The 15392-nt window shown below is 39.1% G+C and overlaps 1 protein-coding gene across 1 annotated transcript in view; it reads left to right on the forward strand.

The window, feature by feature from the left end:
- DHRSX (dehydrogenase/reductase X-linked) overlaps positions 1-15169 on the forward strand; it is a 916006-nt gene extending 900837 nt beyond the window's left edge. The window contains exon 7 of the mRNA XM_085622243.1: positions 14631-15169. Within this exon, the coding sequence (XP_085478369.1) occupies positions 14631-14819 (189 nt within the window). The 3' untranslated portion in view covers positions 14820-15169. The remainder of the gene's footprint in view (positions 1-14630) is intronic.
- The last annotated feature ends 223 nt before the right edge of the window (positions 15170-15392 follow it).

Consider the following 15392-nt stretch of genomic DNA (forward strand, 5'->3'; position numbering starts at 1 on the left):
TTTCAGCTTGGGAGGGGCACTCGGCAGGGTTGCCCCCTGTCGCCTCTGTTGTTCGCCCTCGCCCTGGAGCCGCTGGCGGCGTGGATACGCTGGCACCCGGATATACGTGGACTTAGATGGTCGCCCGAACACGAGGACCGCATTTCGCTATATGCTGATGACATCCTGTTGTATCTTGCCTCGCCCAAGAACTCACTTATAGTGGTCTGTGACGTTCTTACGTCTTTCGGTAGGAATTCGGGTCTCGTCATCAACTGGAGTAAATCGTATTTATATGTTCTGAGTGGCGAGGTTCCACCGGTCCCGCGAACTTGTTCGATCCAGATCGCCCAGCAGGGCTTCGTGTATTTGGGGATCTTTATCTCCATGGACTCCGCTTTGCGGTATAAGAGGAACCTGCTTCCCCCCCTGGCGCGCCTGCGGCGGGATGTTGAGGGCTGGCGGCGGCTCCCGCTCTCCCTCGTCGGGCGCGCTGCCTTGTTCAAAATGATGTCTCTTCCCCGGTTCCTCTACGCATTGCAGAATACTCTAAATTGGGTACCGGCCAATTACTTTCGGGAGGTCGAAAGCCTCCAACGAATGTTGTTGTGGGATGGGCGGCCGCGAATAGCGATTGCTAAGTTGACGCTTCCATGGTATGACGGGGGTATTGCGCTTCCAGACATCCGACGCTATTATTGGGCCACCCAGTTGAGCGCGATTAATCATGGTTTCTATGGCCCGGCACTCAGCCCCGGTTATGCCATGGACAGATGGTTGCTGCGCGGCGGTAACTATCATAGAGCGTTGTACTCGCGGTCCCTGGACTCGTCCCTCACGGGGCCCACTGGGGTGGCGGTGCGTGTGTGCGTGTGTGGAAGATGGCGACTGACTCGCTGGGCTGGAAGGATAGGCTCACCCTGCTACCCCGCTGTTTGAATCTGAAAAATTGGGTAGGCTTTGGCATACAAAAGGTTTTGATAAATGGGACTTGATCGGCATCTCCAGGGTTGGAGATGTGCTGATTAAGGGTAGGGTGAAGTCCTTTGAAGAGTTGCAGAAGGAGTATGAGTTGGGGACATCCAAGTTTTTCCGCCATGTTCAGGTGCGTCATGCCCTGCGGTCAGTCCTCGTGGAAGGTGAGAAGGTGCCTGAGTCCTCTCCGTTGGAGGACCGGATCCTTGATGGCCATATGCCAGAGAGCACGATCTCGCTCATCTACAAGAAATTGATAAATGTTCGGGCGGATATGCTTCTGGGGCTGCGGGACCAGTGGACTAGGGACGGACTCGAGCTGGATTGGCAGTCTGCTGTTTCCTCTCCTAAGGAGGTTGCGATCCCGTCGCGTCTGAGGCTGGTGCAGCTCAAAATACTGCATCGAGTGTATGTGACGGGGCCAAGGCTGGTTCATATGGGATTCTCTGAGGAAGGCCTATGTAGGAGGGGCTGTGGTATGGTGGGTACTTTCCTGCATATCATTTGGGAATGTGGTGTCATCATGGAATTTTGGAGGAGAGTCCATGCAGTGATGGGGGAGGTGACGGGCATTGTTATGCAGCCGGAAGCGCGGTGTTGTCTCCTGAATGTCTGGGGGCCCACTGATCACGATGAGGCACAGACCCAGTGGGTGACTCTGGGTAACATGGTCGCTAAGAGGGACATAGCGCGTTTGTGGGGCTCCGTGGGGCCCCCCACATTGACCGCGTGGAAAGAAAATATGGACTGGAGTATGCTCAGGGAAAAGACAGTATATTGCGCTAGAGGCCGCCCTCGGAAGTGGCATGCCATCTGGGGGCGGTGGAATCAATACAGAGGGGGAATATGTCTTGCCCCTGATTTGGATCCCCCCGAGGAACAGCTTTCTTCTTGACATTCTTTCCAGCTCTGTATACAGATGTGATTGTTAATTGACTTCTTGGGCCTCTGCTTTTCCCCCTTTTTCCTCTTATCATAGTACTGTGACTGTTAGACGATCGGGGTCCGGCCTCCCCTGAGGGGCAACCACCATGGGCATTCAGTGTTTCTGCCTTGCTGGGGTTTGTTGTGTGTTTGTGTTTATTTAAAAATGGAACCTTTTCACTGCTCCTTTACTGCAATGTGGACGCTTCTTTCTCCTCCTCTACCGAAGCTGCCGAACCTCCGGGTTGTCGGCTGAATAGCGGTGTCCAGACTCTTGAAGAAATAAAGGTTTTTAAAAAAAAAAAAAAAAAAAAAAAAAAAAGAATATCGACATCCTATCTACAACATGGTAAGTACAAAAATATCGAAAATAAAATATAGATGTCAAAAATATCGTTTTTAAAAATATCAGGTTTTTTTTGGTTATAAAAAATATGTTAAATAAACATAATAATACTTATAAATAAAATAAACATAATTAAATATATTTCACAATGTTAAAAATTAATAATTAATAAATATAATTTATTAAAAAATTAATTAAACATAGACATATAATATATAATATATATACTTACTTAATAATGTTTTAATAATTATTTTAATAAATTATACATTATTTAAAAATGTTAACAATTGCAAAAACATTACACACATAAAACAATAACATAAATAAAAATTAAATAATTATTTATAACAAATTAAAACTATTACATTTAATTTTAATATTGTTAAAATTCATTATATACTACATTAGCTAAAATAATAAAAAAAATATTAAATAGCAGAGACAATAAAACTACCACTCCAGCTCCAAAAAAAACAACAGAAAGGAAAATGTTGGAAAGCGTAAGGGTAAAAATTACTATTCCCACTCCAGAGTGGAACAGTAGGGAAAGTGTTGGATAGCGTAGGGGTAAAAATTACTATTCTAACTCCAGAGAGTGCAACAGTAGGGAAAGTGTTGGATAGCGTAGGGGTAAAAATTACTATTCCAACTCCAGAGAGTGCAACAGTAGGGAAAGTGTTGGATAGCGTCGGGGTAAAAATTACTATTCCAACTCCAGAGAGAGCAACAGTAGGGAAAGTGTTGGATAGCGTAGGGGTAAAAATTACTATTCCAACTCCAGAGAGTGCAACAGTAGGGAAAGTGTTGGATAGCGTAGGGGTAAAAATTACTATTCCAACTCCAAAGAATGCAACAGCAGGGAAAGTGTTGGATTGCGTAGGGGTAAAAATTACTATTCTAACTCCAGAGAGTGCAACAGTAGGGAAAGTGTTGGATAGCGTAGGGGTAAAAATTACTATTCCAACTCCAGAGAGTGCAACAGTAAAGAAAGTGTTGGATAGCGTAGGGGTAAAAATTACTATTCCAAATACAAAGACCGCAACAGTAGGGAAAGTGTTGGATAGCGTAGGGGTAAAAATTACTATTCCAACTCCAGACAGTGCAACAGCAGGGAAAGTGTTGGATAGCGTAGGGGTAAAAATTACTATTCCAACTCCAGAGAGTGCAACAGCAGGGAAAGTGTTGGATAGCGTAGGGGTAAAAATTACTATTCCAACTCCAGAGAGTGCAACAGTAAGGAAACTGTTGGATAGCGTAGGGGTAAAAATTACTATTCCAAATCCAGAGAGTGCAACAGTAGGGAAAGTGTTGGATAGCGTAGGGGTAAAAATTACTATTCCAACTCCAGAGAGTGCAACAGCAGGGAAAGTGTTGGATAGCGTAGGGGTAAAAATTACTATTCCAACTCCAGAGAGTGCAACAGTAGGGAAAGTGTTGGGCAGCGTAGGGGTAAAAATTACTATTCCAACTCCAGAGAGTGCAACAGCAGGGAAAGTGTTGGATTGTGTAGGGGTAAAAATTACTATTCTAACTCCAGAGAGTGCAACAGTAAGGCAAGTGTTGGATAGCTTAGAAGTTAAAAATATCATACTTATAAATAAAATAATTCTTTAAAATAATTAATAATTTAATTATTAAATAACTCAAAATTACTTACAAATACCAATAGATATTTATTAAAAACATAACTACCAATAAATAATTAATTAGCAATAAATTATTAATAAATACCAATAAATAATAATTAATGAGTATTAATTACCAATTAAAAAATATTGAACAATAAAAAATGTTAGTCCAAAAAATAATTATCAAACACTAATTACCAATTAAAAAATATTAAACAATTACATATTTTTTATACACAAATTATTAATTATTATACATTATTTACCAATTAATAATTACTCATTAGTATATTAATTAGAAATATCAATAAATAATATTTAAACATATGTAATTACCAATTGATTATTAATCAACAATAAATTATTTGTCATAACCAAATTATTATAATTTGAAATATTTACCAATTAATAATTAATCTCCAATTAATTAATTATCAATACCCAACAACAAATTTAATAATTACTTAATTAGATTTCAATTACTTCCAACACTATTCCCCTATAAACACACAAAGCACTCAAATAATAAAATAATACAGTTAACATAATTATCAACTAATCAATTAATAAAAACTAATTACCAATTAATAATAATTCATTACCAATTAATACTTAATTAACAATAATATACTTATCAATACCAATAAATAAATAAACATATTACTTAATTACAATTAAATTACTTCCCACCCTATTCCCCTATAAACCCACAACCCGCTACAGAATTTAAACGCAAAATTTATTTTAAATTATTTTATAATTCTTAATAATTTATAATTAATTTCATATAATTAAATTACTTCCCACCCTGTTCCCCTATAAACCCACAACCCGCTACAGAATTTAATCGCTAAAATTATTTAAAATTAATTTATAATTCCCAAAAATGTATAATTAAATTCATATAATTAAATTACTTCCCACCCTATTCCCCTATAAACCCACAACCCGCTACAGTACTAAAACACAAAATTAACTTAAAAAAAACATTATTAACATATAAAAATTGTATACATATATTTTTAAACCAGTAGAACACAACAATAAATAATTAACACATACATATTAAAGACATAATAAAACACATAATAATATTATAAATATAGATATTAGTGACATGGATATTAGTAACATCGATATATTTCATATTGATATTACTAATTTCGATATTACTAACATCGAAATAAATGAAATCGATATTACTTACCTTAGGGTCGATATTCTGTCCATAGATATTCTTGACATCGATATTCTGTCCCTTCGATATTCTTAACTCGATATTATTGTAGGTCGAAATTAAAGTTTCGATATTTAGACTGCTCACCCTTGCTGACACCTATCAAGTTTCGATGTACTTAATAGGGGCGCCAAAATATGTATGTGCTAATGGACATAAACTTTTTTAGATGGTTTTGATGCTGTTCATTTTACCTCAATGCCTGCACCATATGATTTATTCAAGTAAGTGCACTAAAGTGTGGTCAACACGTTTACATTTTTTGTAAATGCTCACAAAAGTATAACTGCAGGTGCATATGTGTTTTTTATGGCATGCTCTTTACCACTGCCTTTAAAGCGCATATTCTTGTAAGTAGTACTGTCCAAGGAGGAAAATTATATAGTGTAGTTTTTGGGTGGATTAATAGTGCATCCAACACTGATGTCGTAAACCAATTTCCAGTCTTTCCTGCAGAGTTTACATCTATGTCAATTTATGAGCTTGAAATAGAGTTAGGTGGTAAAGACGAATCGTTTGATTTCTGGATAAAGAGCTAAATGTAGAACCTAGTTCGCCAGTAGAATTTCCTACACCATTCTACTCTATGTTGAAGAAAATACGTCCATTGACATCTGCCACAAGTTTAGCTCTTCCCTAGAAATCTTATAATTTTGCTTTGTGTTTCAACTCTAAATTAGGTGGAAGGCACAAAATAGCTACATGAATCAGTCCCCCAGCTGTGTAGATGATTCTTTTGATACCATATCAAATATTCACTTGCCTTTGTGGGCATAAGTGGCGCCTTTATCCCTTATCTTGTGGTCTGCACTGATAAACACAATATTGTGCCATCTGTGGCATAAATGGGAACACCCTGTGAAAGTCCATTTTGTGTTCCATGCAGGTGGTCAAAAAATGTTATGCAACTACAAGTCTGACAGGTCTTCTCTCATTTGTAGCCATAGCATTGCTGGACTGTGTTAGATTGCAAAGACTGCTAGCTAACTACCTCACTGGTCATTATAGTGGGATTGCGGCTTCCGTGTTTTATAACGTTATAATTCTTGGGTGCCTACAAACTCTGTATAAAGCTCATCTCTAATTTTCTTACTAGTCTTTTTGTTGTGCCTCTAGTCGCCTGTAATGACGAAATGACATAGCGGCTTAACTGTCATAAGATATTACAACTGAGTTGTGACACCATAATGTCTGCTGTGTGTAGCACCAGCCAAGGTGAAATAAAGGTCATAGAGCATAATTGCAGTTGTATTTTAAACACTTCTTCTACTTATGATTGTTTTTTCCAAAATGAAAAGTGAAACGCGAACTTATCTCAGCTGTGAGCAGCAACAAAGGAGGAAGATGGCTGCCACATACAGGATTAAATAGGCATTAGAATATAAAGGATTACTATTCCAAGTTCTTTTCATTGGTTTGTAGTTGCTGCTGTGAGTTGGCAATTAAAGAGATATGCATAATATTGGCCTCCGTGCCTTGCCATAAAATCGCTCACCGTGTTATTACTCAATTTTGAGCACAATCTTTTTTTAATCTGATTAACATGAAACTGTTTCTAATATGTTTTTTTCAACAAATAACTAACATCTATTTGTTGTTTTTTAATTCTTCACTACAGATTGCACTTTTATTCTTAAAGTCTGGATTCATACTCTCGATTTCATATGAAAGAACAAGATCCCAAGGATTTAAATGATTTGTGGGATCATGTATTTATTATGTCTAAAGTACCATCTACTGCATGTTAAAAAGATATTGCGGATCACCTTGCAGTTCCATGACCTTCAAAGGAACTTGGTCTCGTTCCTCTGTATAGTCACTGTACTCCTCTATAGCTTGCAATATCCTTATAATAAGAAACAGATGTACCTACTCAACTGTAACAACTTGTTACAGTTTAAATGTGATGTTATGATTTCTTCTACCAGAGCCAGCAGCCAAGGTGAAATGCAGATCACAAGGCATCCTTCCAGCACTACTTTTAGTTCTGTTTTTTATAATGAATAGTGATCAACATAAGAGAGATTTAATTATTTTCATTTATTCGTTTAGGAGTATTATATAGTGCCAGCATGACTAGAGGGTATCAGAGCACTTTACATCGATACATGTTCATAACAGATCACTGATATAAACATTACAACTGAATTGAATCAAAACATATCAGAGTATAAGCTCAAGTTAGGAAGAAAAATACCAGTGGAGGGGACATGGACTTGTGTGCGGTGTATGTTGCCAAAGTTGAGATGTTGGTTGAGGAGGAGATCCTTTAGCTGTCTCTTGAAGCGCAGGAAGGAGGGGTTTGTCCTGATATGTACTGGAATGAAATTCCAGATTTTAGGGGCATTGCTCGAAAAGTAGCTTGTCATGGTTTTCTGTTTGTTGGCTCTAGGCGGAATGAGAAGTAAGGAAGTTCTCAGTTTTCCTGTCTGGCCTGCCTTTTTGAGTTTAGAGACGACGTTAGCTGGTTTTCCAGTGTGAAGGCTTTGTGAGTTAGACAAGCAGCTTTGAAGCTACAGCGAGCTTCGATTGGGAGCCAATTCAGATCTTTCAGGACAAGGGAGATGTGGTCATATTTTTTGATTCCTGTGACCATTCTGGCTGCTGCGTTGAGAGTGGATCTCAGGGGTGCAAGATGGACTTTTGCCGTGCCTGTGAAGGTGGCATTGCCGTTGTCTAATTTGCACAGCAACAGTGCCTGCTTGGTGGTTTTAAGATAATTCAGTGGCAGGTAGGCTTTCATTTTGTTCAGAAGTGTCAGGTTGTAGAAATAATTATGTACATTATTCTGTATATGATCCTTCATGATCAGTTTGGGGTCCAGTGTGATTCCGAGAGATATGACGAAATCAGCTTGGGTTAGATAGCTTTTTAGAGTGTTTATCAAGTATATCCATTCTTGCATCTGGGGGGACTGCTCTGTCTTTCATATGAGAACTTCTGTCTTATATTGGTTGAGTTTTAGGTGGTTGCGGGATAGTCATTGTTGTACTTCTCTGAGAGTGGCATTTAGCCAGTGTATGTCCTCTAGTGAGGAGATTTCCATGTAGAGAGCTGAGTGTTATCTGCGTATAGATGTAAGGGAATGTTTTTTTGGCTGAGAATGAGAAAGGCTCCCTGTAAATATTGAACAGTGTAAGCGAAAGGGCATAGCCTTGGGCTATACCCCAGGTAATTGCTGTTGTGTCAGAAATCAGATTGCTTATTTTTATTTGTTGAGAGCGGTTCTTTAGAAAAGATGTGAACCAGCCTAGGACCACCCTGTCAGTGCCAATCATTTTTGGGAAGGAATACAGGAGAAGCTTGTGGCCGTGTCATAGGCCGCTGATAGGTCTGGGAGTATGAGTAGGCAGCATTGGTCTCTATCCAGGGATTTGTGAAGGTCATCTACTATGTTTAGAATAGTTGTTTCTGTGCTGCATCCTTTTTTAAAGCCTAATTTATGCCAACATTTTTATTTTTTGCTCACCATAGTTCATTACAAGTAGAAAGTGACTCTCTATTCATGCTACTACCAATTTTGAGCTACAACCTTTTGAAATCTCATTTACATTAGACTAATTCTGAGTACATTAACTTATAACAGCTTTTTGGTGTGTTTATTTTCACACTACATATTCTATTTTTATTCTTCATGTTTGCAATCATACTATATCTTTCTTATGCAGACACCAAAGATTTAAGCAGTTTAAGAGATGGATAATGATCTGACCGTGTATTATGAGGAAAAAAATACATTCTGCCTTAAGTTAAAACAATATTATAAGTCACCTCAGATGTCCCTGACGTTAAAAAGGAACTCAGCCTTTGGCCTCTTTTTTTTATATGGTCACGGACCTCATTGGTGTCTTGCGATATAAGGTAACAGGAGGTACTTTATCCCATATATAATATATAGCTCTAGCTCTTCTTCCTGACAGATATTGACCATCTCCACTGGCAGCCCAAACAAAAAATATTGTTTTTTATAACACACGTTTCCTATAAAACATAAAATGAAGAACATTGTGTTTCAGAGGCAGTTTAAAGATTACATTTTACAAATGCAGAAATCGGTCTGGGAAAAAGAAGGCCTTTTTGTGTCCTTTTCAGGTCGAGCCTGGGCAGCGCATACGCTGCTCTGCGTGGCATGCTGTATTCGAGAATGGACTTGAATCCCCGCCCACTCTCCATGTATATTTTCCATTGGCTTGTGTCATTGTCCTTCGTAAATGCTGGCTTCTGATTCGTTAAAAGGTTTGTTAGTCCCTCCTTAGTACGGCCTTGTCTTCATTTTGTAACCTCCCATGAGGACTGGCCCTTTTACTTCTGTTGTTACACGGTATGTCGTAATTAGTCTGTAAGCACTATTTTCCTTAATGAGTTTCTCCTACTGCAGGCACAACATGCTTTCCTGCAACATTCAGCACACCATGCGCGCTTTCACTTTCCAGGCAGCCCGGGACACTGGCGGCCGCTTCTTTGAAGTGAAATAGGTCTTGCATTAAAAAGAGTATGAGCTATTGGCATTGTATTTTATGTGTTGATTATCAAAACAGATAAATAAAAAGCATTATCATTTACAATGCCAATAGCTTAAACTCTCGCAAATGCAAGACCTATTGCATTGCAAATGCTAAAGTCTGGGGTGTAGATTGATTACACAATTACATTTTCAGTCTAGAGATTTCATAAACTTTTAGTATAAAATCCATTTGACTGGAGAGAGCGACATCAGCTACCTCTGATGTATCTCTTCTTTTTATAGGCTAATTTCATTTGGCTACTTTGTTTTCTTTCTTAAAGGAGAATTTGCCTAGCCATGATAAACTGTTTCCCTCCCACCCCCTTGTCTTTTATGTGGCTGACAATACAATAATGAGGACCTGTGTCACACTTTCGTATGCTAAATATCATTTATGTTCATATTTTGCTTGTGACAGTGTGAAATCGTGGCAATTAAAAATCTGAAAGGAGTTACATGCTGCAGACACATCTCCAGTGATGACGGGACTCCACAATATTTATTCCCAGGCCAACCTCTCTGGTGCTTTGCTTGTTTTCGAAAGGGCAATTTGCGCACTTAAGGCCAGATGTACAAACATTAGGAATACTGATTTCCTAATTGCGATTCTCTCCAAATTGCAATTAGGAAATTGGGATTCCTAACGTATGAAACTCGTGCAGTTTCATTTAGGGTTTCCTTGTGGTTTGCAAATCGACCTACCTCAAGATTATTAATGATTTTAATGCAGCCTGTTTTCCTCAAAGGAATGCGTTTAAAAATAAAAAAAAGTAACCTTGAAGTTTCAGTTTTTAAGAGCTGGCAGGGGTCTGTTGGACCACTGCCTGCTCTTAAAAAATATAATTATTTACATTCTCAAAGTGGAAGGGGTCGCTTTGGGACCCCTTACCATTTGCAAATGGGGTACCACCAGTTTTAAACTGGTGGTAAAGTATCATTGTTTTGCGAAAGCAATACGCTCGCAAAACAGTGATACATACAATACCGATTCGGTATTTGGAAGGGACACCCTAAACACGCCCGTCCAATACTGAGTCGCATTTTGTTAATTTGAAAATGCATTTTTCAAGCCGCAAACAGCCCGATTCTACGAATCGGCCTGTTTACGACTGGTAAAATGCTTTTTACATCTGGCCCAAAATTTGCATGCACCTACCTGCTTTGGGAAGCTGCTTTGGAAAGCTAGATAAGAATGACAAAATGACAAAAAGTGCAGAGTGAAAAATGACGTCAGGGTTTTTAATATTCTTTGAATACCCCCTCAAAACCCCAAAGAAGCAAGCTTTTTTTGCTTATGTTTGCGTGGACTCAAAGTAGAAAGCATTAAATCTTCAACCATTGACTCTGCCAATATAGCATGTAATCATGACTCGTGGAGGGCAAGTAGCTTTTTGAAGTGCTATACAAAAGACTTATACACCCAGCTATTGACTCAGGTCCCAAACGTTTTTGCAAAATTAAAACTTACTGGAGCAGCGCAGGTAAACTTTTGGCAGTAAACCCCACCTAAGCAGCAGAGGCGTAACACAGGCCCCCGCATCCCCTGCAGTGCGGGGGCCCCCAGCTGCATGGGGTCCCCTCAGCACAGTACTCAGGTCTGAGCGCTCCAGATAAAATCCGGAGCGGGACCCCTCTGTGCACATTGCAGGGGGGGTCCCATAACCTTCGTTACAGCACTGCTACGCAGACATGTATAATTAGTATCTCCTCCAGGGCCAGACTGGGAACCAAAACCGTCCCTGGCAAAGTGCTCGGCTGCTCCCCTGGGGTGGTGGGGGTGCGGCCGAGCTGTTTGCCAAGACCGGTTTCGGCCAATTTTTTTACAGGGGCCGATATTGCAGCTATGCTGCAAAAACCGCCCTGTAAGAAAAACGGCCCCCATGGGCTTAAAACCGGCCCCCACCCTGGCGGTACACCGGGAAAACTCCCAGTGACCGCTATGGCCAGTCTGGCCCTGGTCTGCTCCCTGCATTGTCGACTTGTACTCTTACAAACCTTTGTGAATCAGTGCCGAAACATCAAAATCCTTTTAAGTAAGAATTCAGAGAGGGCATAAACCTTTCTGTTTATACTAATTGTATAAGAATATTTCGTGAATGTTCACATTTTATTCCTAGGAGAACATAAAAAGAGTACCGCGGGGTACTACTTTATGTACTCCAGAATGCTTTCCTCAACAGGCCCTTAGAGCTACAATCAACACAACTATTTGTGAAGCATTTGGGGAGAATATATCTGCACAATATCATGTATACACAATGCAGGGACAAAATTTAAATTAGGCTAGCGAAATTCCAGACTTTCTCAAAATTTCATCTTATGCACTTGTGTTATAATGTTACTCACTTTGTTTTACTTGAGATACTTCCTTTTACATATTACTTTTTCCCTATTACAGTTTTAGTGTTTATATTCTTTACAAAAGAAATCTCTGGCCACCTGGAATATAGATCCATCGCAACAATGACAAAAGTGTCAGAACCATCACCATGTAGAGGTCCCAAAATATCAAGAGCAATGTCTTTCCATGGACCACCAGGAAGTGACCTCTTCTCCATAGGTTGAGTCCTGATCTATAAAGATTTTTCACTGAGGGAACATTGAACACATTCCCTAACTAAACGTTCAATTTGGATATCCATCCCAGGCCAACCAGTAAGTAGAGCGTATTCTTTCTTAAGTTTTTGAAATGCCAAATCTAACAACTCCTTTCTTAGTGACACAGGAGGAACAAGCCTGTGACCTCTCCACAACATTCCTTGACAACTAGACAATTGGTCCTTCACAGACCAAAACTCCTTTACTGATAGTCCTCCTTGTTCCTTATGATGCCACTCATCACGAATTAAATTCAATACATCTTGAATAGACTGATCTTCTAGACAAGCAGCAGACCAACGATCTTGAGAAATTACTTTATAGTCAATCCCACAAACAAAATCATGAGGTAGACTAAAAGCAGGATCATCTTGATTGTCAGAGTGGTTAACAGGAACTAGTCTCGAGAGCGTATCAGCAACAAAGTTTTCTGAGCCAGGAACATGCTTGACAGAAAAATCAAAATCTTGCAAACCAACAATCCACTTAGAGATTCTCGGTGAAATAGAATCAATACCCTTGCTAGTCAACACCTCACATAATGGTTTGTGATCTGTCCTTACGATAAACAAAGTACCCCAGAGATTTTTTTAAAATTTCTTAATGACCCAATAGACCACAAGCGCCTCCCTCTCAATCACTGAATTTCTGGATTCTGCCCCCTTCAAACTCCTTGAAACGAACATAATGGTGTTATCAGGGTTAGTCCCCCCTTGATACAAGACAGCACCTAACCCCTTAAGGTTAGCGTCAGTGGAAATGACAGAAAAATATAATTTCTAGTGAATGAATACCCGAGACCTTATTGACTGATAACGGTGTACAGCTTGTTTCCAAATAAATGGAAGATTTTCTTACCAATTGTGGCATTGTCCACAAGAAGTGTACCCTTTATCACCCTGAGTCTAATGGAACTGTTGAGAGATTTAATAGGGTGATAAAAGAAACCATCTCATTAGCGAAACAAAATTGTCTTAATTGGAAGAGGGTTAGTGTATATCGCTTTGCACCCCATTCTACTTCTGGCAAATCTCCTTTCATCTTGTTCCATGGGAGACAACCTGATACATTCCTTGAACCACCATGGGTTAACAAATTTCTTTCTGACAAAGGTGTGGCTCCTGATTTAAGTTCTTGGAAAAGCAAGGAGGATCATATTTGCCTGAAAAGTAAAGAAAACTATGATGTGAGACATGCCGCTAAATCTACTAAGGTTGATGTTGGTGACATGGTCAGGATTATAAGACCTGGCTTTGGTATTTCTGGTTCCAAATTTTCAAAGCCTTTCAAGGTTAATAAAGTTTTTGGTAATGCGGTCAGAACCTCTGATCATAGGGTTTGGAATCTAAACAGAGTCGCTGTGTGTGGTAAAATTGCTCATTTAGAAAATCATTTCCGTGATGTTGGTGACAAGACTGTAATTGAAGTTCCAAAGAGATCCAAGAGAGAAACACATAATCCTTCATACTTGAAGGACTATGTTACTTAACTGTAGTTATTATGCTTATACATTTCGTTTTGTTTTCCGTTCCTTTCTTTATTTTTATTTTTTTGTTACATGCCAGAGGGAGATGTGTTATAAATGTTACTCACTTTGTTTTACTTGAGATACTTCCTTTTACATATTACTTTTTCCCTTTTGTTCCTGTCTCTCGATGACATCTATGTATTCTAGAATATTACAGCTGCTCTGACTTAATGTTAGAATTTGGTAATGATTTGAGAGATGAGCCTGAGGCAGTTGGATGGATGAGCTGTTTAACCTGCAATTTACAAAATAAATACCAAGAAGAAACCATCACCTTCTCCTGTCATCATTCAGAAGATTCACTATTTAACAACTTGTGTGTCATTTTTACTCACCGTAGTCTGATTTGTGCAGAAAATATCCTGCCAAAAGGCATTTTCTGCTCAAATCTGCCAGCATCTTGTCTGACTTGTTTATGCGAAATATATTGCATGAAAAAAATAATGCCAGACTCCTGTAAACCACATTTTGCTATGAAAGCAACATTTCACATATTTTTAATGGATTTTTCAAATTAATTTTACAAGAAAAAAAACATACTTCCTCACACTTGCCTCGCAAAGATGTAAAGTGAGTCTGATTCATAGGGTCTGATTTATAATTGGGTGGTACTGGATAACCCTCTGATTTCAAGAGCATGTGAATAGACCTCCGGTGGAAGTTTCTCCACAAGATGGATTCCTCCTTGGCAGAGGAAATTCCACCAGTGGATTCTATTCCAAATCCAAATTTAGCATATTCTGAATAAATCAAGCAATTTTTAACTACAACCAAACTCTCAAACTGGCTATTTGATTATATTCCACTTGCTTTCCTGTAATATGTGCCTCTGTTTAATGGACATGCCACTCCAAAGGCAAATCATTTCTACCCTGTAAATATCTGATTACTTTTGCTCCTTTCCATAGACTCCAGAGGAGGGGGCTGCCACTTCAGTCTATGCAGCCTGCGCGCCAGAGCTGGAGGGAATAGGAGGCTGCTACCTGTACAACGGGAAAAAGACACAATCATCAGAAAAATCTTATGATGAGGACCTACAGCGGAAACTGTGGCACGCAAGCTGCAAGATGGCTGGTGTTCCTAATGTCACCAGTTGATACCCAGTGAAGAAGTTCCGTTCTGGATGATCAATAGCTCTTTGCTCTGAAGCTGAGGGGGTGAAGTGCAAATATGATTTTGCACCATTATTTGCACATTCTGTCAAATGCAGAAAAACTTTCACATCACTTGGCACCTGCAAAAATTAAATTTTTGCACACATTGGTTTGGCCAGATGTGGGGGCAAATGTTTGAGCAAAATTGCACTGGTGCACTTGATGTAAACCAGCCCAAGATGGTGCCCTTGTTTTTCGCTTCAATTTCTTGAATCGAATTTTTGTGAATTTTGATAAAATGTGTTTAAAAATACGTGAAGATGTATTTAAGAAAAATAAAGGTTCACCTTATCTCATTGTTTCCATTTACTTGAAGGAAATAGACCCAGTTTGATGGATGGAGCGTTAATATGGTGGTGGTTCATTGTACATCATGGACAATTTGAAAGTTCCTGTCTCCAAAACTAGTTGAATAAAATCAGCTTGCTATAGGTTGTAACATGATGCAAAGATGATCTTGGTGATGGGATGCTCTTAGATCTTGACAGCACTATGTAATACTCATCATTTATAATA

The sequence above is a fragment of the Triturus cristatus genome, chromosome 8 (assembly GCF_964204655.1).
Source record: "Triturus cristatus chromosome 8, aTriCri1.1, whole genome shotgun sequence".
Lineage (NCBI taxonomy): Eukaryota > Metazoa > Chordata > Amphibia > Caudata > Salamandridae > Triturus > Triturus cristatus.